Source organism: Sinocyclocheilus rhinocerous, unplaced genomic scaffold (genome assembly GCF_001515625.1).
Source record: "Sinocyclocheilus rhinocerous isolate Xijiao unplaced genomic scaffold, SAMN03320098_v1.1 scaffold475, whole genome shotgun sequence".
Classification (NCBI taxonomy): domain Eukaryota; kingdom Metazoa; phylum Chordata; class Actinopteri; order Cypriniformes; family Cyprinidae; genus Sinocyclocheilus; species Sinocyclocheilus rhinocerous.
Window position 1 is genome coordinate 2048794 of NW_015646677.1, and position 12054 is coordinate 2060847.

At 36.2% G+C, this 12054-nt stretch overlaps 1 protein-coding gene across 1 annotated transcript in view; it reads right to left on the reverse strand.

Annotated features, from left to right (window-relative positions):
* LOC107707963 (pleckstrin homology domain-containing family A member 5-like) overlaps positions 1-8051 on the reverse strand; it is a 179696-nt gene extending 171645 nt beyond the window's left edge. Inside the window, exons 1-3 of the mRNA XM_016512084.1 lie at positions 7897-8051; positions 7717-7793; positions 7177-7234 (exon numbers count right to left, since the gene is read on the reverse strand). Coding sequence (XP_016367570.1) covers positions 7177-7234; positions 7717-7793; positions 7897-7988 — 227 coding nt within the window. The 5' untranslated portion in view covers positions 7989-8051. The remainder of the gene's footprint in view (positions 1-7176; positions 7235-7716; positions 7794-7896) is intronic.
* Positions 8052-12054: the final 4003 nt, after the last annotated feature.

Sequence of the window (12054 nt, forward strand, 5' to 3'; positions counted from 1 at the left end):
AACCCAAGGGCCTTCTTACAAACCTGGGAGGAACTGAATTGGACATTGGATTCTTTAATGTAGATCTTTAATGTAACTTAAATGAATGAGTTTTCTGGTTACCCGATGGATGGTTCTGGTGCCCAATCATAAAGCTTGTCTTCCTTATGTTTACAAGAGGGATGCATCAAAAATATGGCTAAAAGCAAGAAAAAACTGGACTAAAACACTTTTATTGCATAACAGACATTTTAGCATGGAGAAAAAGCAGCATGCATGTGAAACTATTCAGGTTTTATCATATAATTAATCATGTTTACCACATGACAGCTTGTTAAAAATGTCAATATCTCATGTAGAGTCACGCTAACTGGTGTATGTTAAGTGCAATACAAAATCAAAATAAAGCTAATCTTTCAGTTTCAGCCATAATGTTTGATTTTGGTGCATACCAAGTAAAAATTTTGTGGTCAAAACTACAGAAAACATATCACAGCATTTTGTTGAACATATTGCATAATACAGAAATGGAGAAAAAGCAGCATGCATGTGAAATTGTTCCATTTTGAACAACACAATTATTCAATTTTTTATATATTAGTATATTTATTATATAACTAAACAGCTTGTTAAAAATGGTCAATATCATGTCAATATCTCATTTCAGAGTCTACTATTATGCAATTAGCAGAATTGATCGTTTTTTCCAAACAAACACTAATTATAAATTTAATAATTCCAGTTTCAGTGCTGCATTTTTTTTTTTTTGGTGCATCATTAGTTTCTGGGCCAGAAAGATTAGCTCCCCAGTGACTAATGTCTTAAACCAACTGGTTAGGTGAGAAAATTTCCAGCTATAAACTAGAGGAGACAGACCATAACACCTGGCTGAAAATACTGCATGAACTTCAACATAGAGAAAAAGCACTGTGTACGAAATTATACATATTTTTTTCATATTTATCAAACTACAGCTTGTTAAAATTAATCTATATCTCATTACAGAGGAGTCACAGTAAATAGATAAAGTGTAATCACTAAAATATATTATAAGATTAACAGAATTGGCTGTTTCCAAACAAAGGCTGACAGAAAACATTTTTCGGTTTCAGCCAAATTCATTTTAGAGCATCACTAGTTTCCAATGAATAAAATACATTTCTGGACTGGAAAAATTGGCTCTGCAATGGCCAATTTTGTAAACTGGTTGCAAACCAAGAAAAAAAAATGCAAAACATCACGAGACTGATAATACAAAATTAAACAGATCGCTCCAGTTATAATCAACAAAGCCGTTGAGACTGGAAAAGCACAACTTGGCGCCATTCAGATGAATAAGCTGCAAAACAACTTCACCTGGTTTATTTATTTTAAGTGCAACTTTTAAATAAATCCCAAGCATTGAATCAAAGCAAGTTTGGACGGCATTAAGAGAATTAAATCAAATTAGAAATTGATTTCTATCAATTTGAAAAACATGATTACTACAATTAAAACTCAAAGACTGCAATGATGAGCCATGCTTGTTTAAGGTCAGGTTATGTAGAAACATAGCGGCATTATCTCTCAACCCAAAAGTCTGTCGAAATGAGAGCCGATTCTGAGACTAGCACCAGAACCATTTCAGTCCAAAAGGAGTTGCTTTATCCAATTAGAGCAGTCGAAGAAAAGTTTGTGCAGTCAAAGCCAAATTCTGTTATTTTGCACTGGAATCACTTGAGCACTGAACTGAGCTGTCAGCGCCTGGCTCGTGTGTCAAAACAATCAGAGGGCCAAACGTCATTTAACCTTTCACACCATTTCTACTCGCCCCATGGCTCTCAGAACGAGCGAACGAAAGCAAGAGTGGGAAGCGGGCCCCACATGATTCGACAGTCACAGGAAGCATTAGGAAGCTTTTCATCACTGTGGACCCACTCCACCCATCCATCGACCCACTTAACTGTCCTAAAACCACACCATCTCACGTTACTGCTGCTCTGGAAACGAGGAAACGCTCACACAGCGACGGCGAGCGACACACACATGGCTAAACATGTGAGGACCATTAGAGGCATTTCATTCAACAGCATCCCTGCCGAGGTGGAAACACCTGCAGCAGAATGAGTGATGTTTTGATTGGATACTGTCCATGCCTTCCTTTTGTTTATTTTTCCATCACATCCACCAAAACCTACAGTTTATAACAGTTACAGTCAGGTTGCTAAATCACTATTTAACTAGTAGCTAAATCTTACAGAAGCCTTGTATAATTAGGTTCAAGGTGCCTGTCCAGTTTTTAACAGCGTTGGTTTCAGAAGTATTTTTCCTGTTCATTTTTTCCCATATGGATAAAAAAAAATTTTTTTAAAGTTTAAATAAAATTACAAAACTTTTATTTGAAGTAAATAAATGTTAATATTTGAATATGAATTTGACTATTTGGGGGGGAAAAAATCAAACAAAAAGACAAATTAATGGCTTTAATAAGAGAGAGAGAACTACAATCCCCTTAAGCATTGTAAATAAAATTCATAAAAATAAAAACAATGGAGAAATATAAAGATGTTGGGAAAAATAACTAAATACAGTAGCAAGCAATATTTTTACAATAATTTCAAAAGATGGATATAGATATAACTTATTTAAGTAGTTTGACTGGCTCAATTACACCATTCGCAGTGTTTAATGGGAGTGGGCGGTTCTTTTGGCACAATCTATTGTTTTGATTCTCTGATTGGTGGAGACTCTTTTGTAGAATCATGGGTAATGTAGTTTTTCACCAGAAATTCAACTGTTAAACACAATTAAATATAAATTATGTTAAATAATGCGAGTTAAATGGCGTTAACAAATGCATATACTATTAATGAACCTTATAGCTTCAAGAAGGTCCGTGTTTAGTTTGTAAATTATTGTTAAAAATCAATTCCTCTATGGAGAAAATGAATGGGATTTTTACTTTTGACTCAGTGGTAGAGCATTGTGTTAGCAGCGCAAAAGGTAGTGGGTTCGATTCCCAAGGAACACACATACTGGTAAAAAATTTATAGCCTGAATGCACTGTAACTCGCTTTGGATAAAAGCGTCTGCTAAATGCATAAATTAAATTTTATTTAATTTTAATTTAATTTATTCCGGAACCCAACTGTGACAGCAAAGTGACAGCATGTGACAAGCTTGATGCATCGCCATGGAAATGGAATGTTGTACATACTAAACATGCTGACATTTTTAAAAATCTGTTTGAACATTCTTAACTTCTGTGTGAAAAGGTTAAAGGTCAAGTCATTCCAATCCCTATAGGGACACTAAACAGAAGTCTATTTCGTCTTCCATTGTTCAAACATACAGACGGTCACTGGTTAAGCCAGTGTTGCTATGACCCATCTAACCATCTACACAACACGAACAGATGCACACACACAAACACACAAACACAAAACAGCACATTCGGAAAGAGCACGCCACAGTTGAATAAGTGACCTTTGCAACTTCCCCCTCTCTCCACACATCGCTCCATTTATTTCCCACTCCAGTCAGAAACGCCCCAGAAAAAAACAGTCAGATTGCATCTCTAAAACAAGTACACTTAAATAACATCACATAAAAGGTTATTTCATCCAGTCAGATGCACTCTCGTTGAGAGTAACCTCTGCCGCTCTTTGGAGTGCGTGTTACTTCACCGCATTCCCCCTTTAATTTGCAACACAAGGCATGAGCGAGACACGGGGAGGGAGCTCATCCTCCGCCTCTTGTAACGCTGCCCAATCTGCGGCCTGCTAGGCAGTAGGCGGAAACTAATGACCAACATGAGTGTCTTCATGAGCTGTTTATTTTGCTGCATTCCCAAGACGCTGCAACAGCTGCCAAGCAAAAGCAGAAAAAAGAGAAGCCGTCTTCAGCTACACAACAACAGCGGCCTTTCAATCGCTGCAACGGCCAGCGCAACCTCAGCTTCACACGCCGCTCTAGATGTAGACCATAAGTCATCTGCTTCATCATCTCAATTATTCGTCATCTTCCTTTTCAAAGAGCACTGGAGAAAGAAAAAGGGTTCGTTGGTAGAGCTCCGGAAGTAAATATCCCATTCATTGCATCCATAGAGAAACTGATATTTAGCGATAATGCAAAACAATTCTGTAGAAGCCACAAGTCGATGTGATTTTTAAAAAAAATAAAAAATGTTTAATCTAATTTTAGGTGCAGAATTGCACAAGATATTAATCCAGAAAAGAGATCCACCAATCAGAGTTTTTGTTTTCACAAAAATGAAAATTGCATCAGGTGATCGGCCACAAAAAAAAATATATATATATATATATATATCATTTAGTCTCTTTAAACCCTGTAAACATACCATGTATGTGCATATTTTAAAATATCTGAATTATCTGAATATTATTTAATATGATAAATATATATGTGTGTGAAGATACAATTAAAGTGATATATATTTATATTACACATTAAAATTTTACATTTTGTTGCCATTTAAATTTATTTAAAAATATATCGATTCTAATGCTGCGTTCAAGTCCTCCTGGGACGTTCGTACTTACGAGTTGACAAGTCGTAATAACGACGTCAGGTGCGTTCAAGTCACTTTGCTCGGAACAATATGGCGATTTTACTTTTTTTCCATAAAATTCAACGATTTTTTAAACTTTACATCTACAAAATGATGAATAAAGAATGTGCGTCATTGTGGTTTTGCTTTTTTCTGTTTTTATTCAATTTATGAAGGTGATGCAAACTGAATCATTATATGTTCTTTGGTAATTATACAATAATATAATATTTTGTATATGTAACATATAGTTTTATTTTACATTACAAAAAATTAATCATTTTATTAATTTCAACAAATTTACCATCAGGCAATGCAGCCTAGGTTAGTTTACCCAAAGAACTACTTTATTAAAGATTTTTTGAAGACCTTGTGGAAAAAAGCAGACTGGAAAAATGTGGGCACTCGCTGTTGTTCTCTTTTGGGACTAGAAAGTGTTGCGAATGCTCTGCATGGCGGCCACAGCAAAGCTTGCACTGAGCGTCCTCTGGCTAGCCATGCTATTCCTGGGTGACACAGAAAAATCCTCCTAACACGCCTGCAGTGCTTTTTAAGGAATTCTGACAGGCTTGAGCCAATGGATCAAATACCACAAGCCACTTGCTGCTCCCGAGCGTCGCTCCTTCACGACTCCCAGAGCGACTTTGTGCCAGTATAATGAATGAGCCCACATCACTCTTAATCTCTGGCCGGCCGCTATCTGCCGCTGCGGTAACATGAGCGGGCTCCACATTGGTCACTACGATCTCATCCTTCCAAGTTTCTCGAATTGCACGTCTTAGATCAATATGAAGATCCAAAGGAACATTAGAAGCGAAAACGGGCTCATTTCAAACGGCTCTGGGCCTCCAGGTATCATCAGCGCAGCGGTAAAGGAGTCCAGGGAGTCTGTATGCAAACAACCATCCACAGAGACTATGATAAAGAGACGCATTTGAGCAAAAGACTAGTCGTTACATCTGTCCAGCGCTGAGATTGCAGTTAGATCGTCATTCGCCGGCATGGCCCAAACAGACAGCATGCCCTCAGACGTCCAGAAAGGGTTGAGTTGTCAATCCTGACGTGACAAGATGCATCTCCTGAGTTTTAGGATCCCTTTGAATCCCTTTGTTAAATCAGCCTCAGAGTTCAGCGCTGGAATGGGTTTGGAACAAATACTAAAAAGCAGCACACACCATGCATACAAATTTTACACATAAAACAAATTTTTCTCAGTATAATGGTCAAAATATCATCACTGCTAAATAGAGAGTTCAAAATATCAGCATCTGTAACAACCTATTGTCTATTGACTGCAGACTGACTTTAGTCACAAATGATGACACATTGAGTGAGGAACAACACTTTGTGGTAGAAATTTCTAAAATTCAATTCAAAGCTTTCAGATGGAGGTTCCAAAGCTGCCCATTCATGACACTATATTTTTTTGCACAATAAATCAAACAAATGATGACAAAATGAAATGATTTGCATGATCCCGCTACCGATAATCCAAGATAATACTCTAATAATATTGTTTTGGTCATGATAAGGCACAATTGACAAAGAAAATCAAGCAATTTTTGTAATGATAAACATTTAAATCAAACCTGGCAACCAATACAGAATGACCAATGCTAAGGATGCATATTAATGCATGTTTGGATATTAAAATGATATGGTCGCAAATACAAGCACACAAAAAACTGCTGAAATTAACACTTATTTCACACTATTTACTCAAAAACCACAAGTAAAAGTTATTAATCTGATAATATACTAATTATTTATGTAAATAATCCCAAACTGGGTAAATAAAATCCCCATAATCAACCAAAATTAGCACTTATTTACTGAAAAATCACAGAAAGATTTTGGAATTGGCACAAGTCCAAGTTTCTGATAAAATGCGAATTATTGATGCAAATAACTTCAAAATAGCCACAGAAGATCCCTAAAATCAAATTAAATTAACACTTATTTCACACACTATTTAATCAAAATCCACTAAAAATGTTGTAAATGGCACAAGCGGAAGGTATTAATCTGATCATATGCAAACCATCGATGCAAATAATCTCAAAATGTCCAAATAAGATCCTAATAAACAATATAGCTCATTTTTAACACATTCACTGATTAAAAAAGCCTCTAAAAGGCACATTCATCAATTTAAAAATCTAAAAATATCGATCAGCTCCTCTCCACACCCAAATAAGCAAACCAAGTCCAGCTAAACGAATGAAAACCACATGAAGGGCGCAACAGATTTGTCTTAAACCGCACTAGAGCTGTACAAACAAGGGTTAACATGATTCACTCGGTGGAAACCAACAAGTTGAGCCTGTTCAGCCAACAGAGTTTTGAATCACACGGTTCCTGTCAAGCCCTCTGTCACCCTCAAAGTAATTACTTTTTTCGTAAACGGGGGTGGGAAAGAGCTCTAACGACTCGTGTGTGCCTTCAGTGTGCGAGCGAAAGCATTTCTGGAAACGATATGGCATGAGTGAGTGAGTGAGTGAGTGAGTGAGAGTGTGTGTGTGTGTGTGTGTGTGTGTGTGTGTGTGTGAGAGGGGGCGGCGATCTGAAATCACTGCCACTGCTGCTGTCAAACAAGCAGGCAAGAGCGAAATATCCTCCTTCCGCCAGGAGCCGAATCTCCAACTCACTTGATAAAGCAGCGGGCTCCTTCGAACGTATATCCTTCTTCCCATCCGGTGGGTAAATCTGAAAAAGGAGACAGGAGGACAATGAGCTTTGCATGCAAAAAGCATCTTCTAGAGTGACTGGCTGCACATCTCTCATCGTGCCCGTGATCTGCAGTGCTGTTCAATGCCCACAAGCACTGCTCGCATCCCTATACTGCAGATCAACATGTATCATACAGCTTGTTTTGTCTCTTAATAGTGACAAAAAACTGCTAAGGCTTTCATAACGCAACTGTGGAGTGTTTTGAGGAATGCAAAGTTGTCTCCTGCAAGCTGTCAAACGATCCGACGAGTGCAGCAGCAATGACAGCTGTCAATCAAAAGCCAAAAACGACCATGCAACCTTTCAGAAACGTGAGCGCAGGTGTGCTGCACGCATGCAACGCAACGCGAACGCAATGACATTGCGCGCGTCGCGTTCTGCCACAGCTGCGGCTCTGCAGCTGCATTGATTGCGTTTCTCCTCATGCGGATTTTTCCCCCCCGTTAAAAGCCTCTTACCTGGAGTTTTTCTGTGCCCTGTAATGACGGCTTCTCCCGTGACTGGATGCAGCCAGGTTGTGCTCTTCGCTTCTTCACTGTTGGGTGAGAAAAAAAGGGGAGAAGAGAAGGTGAAAAAACAACCGAGGAGAGGCATTCGAGGCGAACCGAGCCCCAACTTTCCATCCCGCGGATATTTACTTGATAAAGAAGACGCGTCCGTCGCGGGTCACGCCGTAACTCCATGAGGAAGGCAGGCAAGACAGCCACTCCGGGTTAAGGTCCGCCGCCATGTCTGAGCACTGAGAGCAGCGCTCGAGCTGCGCGCCTCCGACCCACTCGCGCGTACTCGGGATTCCTTAGCAACGGTGTCCAGGGCGCAGGCGGGAGAAGCGCCTCCGGGGGGCGGGGCGTACGCGCGGACCAATGACGTGACGCGCAGACGCTATTTATTTATTTCGTATTTAAATGACATTCTTATTTGCGTTAGCCAGCTTTATTTGTGTTTTGTGCTCACAGAATATAATAAAGATTGCGTTTATTTTCAATGATAAACATTTCAAAAGTTTTTTGGGTGTTTATTTATGTAGTACCTTACGAAGATATTTTTTTATAGCTTATTCTGTAATTTCTTGTGAATATTAAATGCAACTAAAGTTAGGTTAACAATAAATTAATTAATTACTTAATTGCCTATAATATTTTTGCATGGCGATTGTTATACATTGCTATATAGCAAATACCCATACCAAATAAAAACGTTTATGTACTACCTTTATAATAATAATAATAATAATAATAATAATAATGTATGTTTTTAATCAAATACTGCATCGATCTCTAAAACGAAAATCTAAACTTGGGTGTCAAGTATGCATTTTTTTCTTTTTTTTCTTTTTATATAAATTATATATAACACAATATAAATTGATCCAAAGTGCTGTACAATGTACAAACAAATCTACTAATAAAAACAACAATTACACACATTCAAAGCTAAAGAGTAAAAGTAAGATTTGCGTCTAGACTTAAAAAGGTCCAGAGAAGGAGCAGACCTCACATGATAGGGGAGACCATTAAAGCTTGGGGCCAATCACAGAAAAAGCCCGATCACCCTTTGATTTGTACCGACACCGTGGCACAGTTATAGGAGCAAGTGACTCGAAGATCTAAGTGCATATAGCAGGACAATATGGCACAAGAAGTTCAGAGATATACCTTGGTGCACAACCAGACAATGCCTTATAAACAAACAGAAGAATTCTAAAATCAACCCTGAATTTAACGGGAAGCCAATGATAAATGTGATAAATGTGAAATATAAAGTTTAAAATAAAGTTTAACAACAAATTCAAAACCTTTATCTTTGGTGTCTTAATTATTGTCTTTCAGTGTGAAAATAATAAATCATAGCAGTGAACAGTAAATACATAAATCACAGTTTCTCCCCCAAAATATTTGAACAACATTGCAATCAATAAAACAGACAGTTTTTGATCATCAGAAACAGAAAGAACATAATTAAAATCAAAATATTTATGACTCGAGATACAAATGTTAACAAAAACATATTAAATAGACAAGTATTAAAGTATTTATTGTTGCTTTGCCATCAGCGAGCGACATTATTACAATCATGACAACCACTATATAAATGGATAATAATTACAAAAACTAAAATAAAAAAAATAACAGCACAATGGATGGATTTAATGGGGAAAAAACAACGTAAAGTCAAAACAACATGTAAATGTAAAAATATGATCCACTGAATATTATTCACTTTCAGACATAACATTTTTACTGGGAAATATCTTAATATGTTTAACATTTTATTATTGATGTCTGGCTTAATTCTGTCTTAAATCTTTGGGGTAAATACACTTCATTTATATAGCTCATTTAGTAGTATTTATAAATACATACAAAACCACATGGCATTACAATAGATGTTTTTCTATTCACTGCACATTTTAAATGTCTCATATTCACACTTTCACAGGTTTGAATAATGTGCTAAACTCATGCAATGCAATCCGTGTTACACAAAACTGCAGCAATATAGATGTTCTTACCATTCAGAGTGCTTCCTTCAGGTCAGTCTTCAGATAGTGAGTGTGAGAGGATGATGATGATGATGATGGTAAGCGGTTAGCTCTCGTCTCACCCGAGTGTCTGACCCCGATCTGAACTCACAATAGAGTCTTTATACGTAAACGTGTGTCCAGACGCTGAACGACCTTCTAGCGGTGCCCTCGTCTCTAAACCAGCTATAAATCCACCCAATTAGCAATCCAGTCTGACCAAAGGGGTTTAAAACAGATTAGCGCTGGTGTCTACAAGACTGGAGTCTGGTGCAGAGTTTTCCTAGATTATTTTACAAATAACATATTCAACATCTGATCATTTTTGGTAACCACTGCTAACTATTGCACAGGTTGCGTATAAAATTCTAGGAAAAGAAAAAAAGAGGTGTGCAAAAGTTGCTACGATGTTCTGAGTGGTTTCTAACATGTAGTCTGTCATTTTTATTTATTTATTTATTTATTCTCTTATCATGAAAATCCTAAAATACAATCGATTAGAAAAATATTAGCACACCTCACATCTACAAGCCTTATGGGTTTGTTCAGATCACTATGACCAGTAGTGTGTTATTTTAGTATCATTGAGATAGTATTGTGATTAATTTTAGTTAATGTTTTAGTAAGTTTGTTTTTGTCAATTTTAGTAAATATGTCCATATAGCTTTTATTAATTTAGTTTTAATTTTAGTTATTGTAGTACATCAAGTTAGACTAAGTTAAAACAAGAAATGTTGCCTTGGCAGCTAGTTGAAATAAATAAATAAATAACATTTTTATAGTTTCTTTTCTTTTAGGTAAAATTTATTTAAATGCAAGTAACTAAAATGTTTTTGTAAATGTGTGAATTTTGTAAAGTTGTAACTAAAACGATTAAAAAAGATTATTAGAGTACATTTTACAAGAAAATACTTCTTAGTCTTTCTACCTCAAAATTTCAGGTTGAATTCATGTGTTACTTGCCATATCTAATTTTCTCATTTTAATCTTCTAATTCAAAAATTCCTTTTGTAATTATTTGTAAAATTTACAAACCGTTTCTGAGTGAAAACTGTTTCAAAATAAATCGAACATCTTTTTTTTTATCCTATTAGATAATAACAAAAAAAGTGGTTAATTTATTTGTAACATTCTAATTGTTCAAAATTCAGTTCAAACTAAACATGCAATAAGACACAAATTAAGGCTCTTTGTGTTGTTGATTAAATGTTCCTATTTGGCATTTGTTGTATTTTTGTTAAGTTTGATTATTATTATGTGTGACACAAAATATAACAGAGGTATATGGTGTTGAACAAGTTATGCACCACATTTTAATATTGAAGGACAGAGTTTATTCAAATCTCTCTGTATAGTCAATAGTTATAGTGATGCTTCCTTAGGAAAACATCACTCATGAGTGACTACATGTGCAGGTGCATTAGTAAAAGTCAATATCAGAAGTAAATTTAGGTTTACTAGCCGTCTGAAGAGCTAAAGCGATGCCATTACGAGAAGTAGCTCATCTCAGACAGGCTTCAGTCATAAGAAAGCCTCATCAATATTTATTATGAGAAGTAGTCGCCCATTTAATAACTGTGGGAAAGAAGAGCAGTAGAACATGTGGAAGTTTGATGACAATCTTGAGCAGTTTTGACGGGTTTGCAGAACCTCGCTCAGGAATACACTTCAAGCTGATTATGTGTGTGGCACACTCAAGACGAAACCGAGCCGAGAGAGACGCCGCAGCCGCTTCGTTTTCAATCCACGTCCGCTTATCACCATGCCCTTTCACATAAAAGTTGATTCTAATGTCATGCAAAAAGTTCTTATCTAAAGTAACTAGATGTTTGCTGAGGCAATGGTTAGTGATCTGAACAAATACTTTTTCAGTCTTTCTGCTGCAAAATTTCACATTTAATTCAATGCATTACATGCTGTTATATGCTTTATTCATTTATGAAATTTACAAGCAATTTATGGGTCTTTAAATTTTTTTCAGGGTAAATCCTATACCATTTTTCTGTGTAAATATTAGATAACAGCAATTTAAAAAACTAGTTTAATGAAATTACTTAATGAAATGTTAATTGGTACTTAATGCACAAATTACTGGTTAGATTTTCAGCAAAACATGCAATAAGACACAATTCAATAATATTACTCTTTAATTTTGTTGTATTTTTGTCAAGTTTGAATATTATTATGTTTTATACCAAATAAATTAGTTATACCAAAGTATTCTACTATTGAAGAAGTTATGCACTAACTTTTATCACCCCCCCCCCCCACAAAA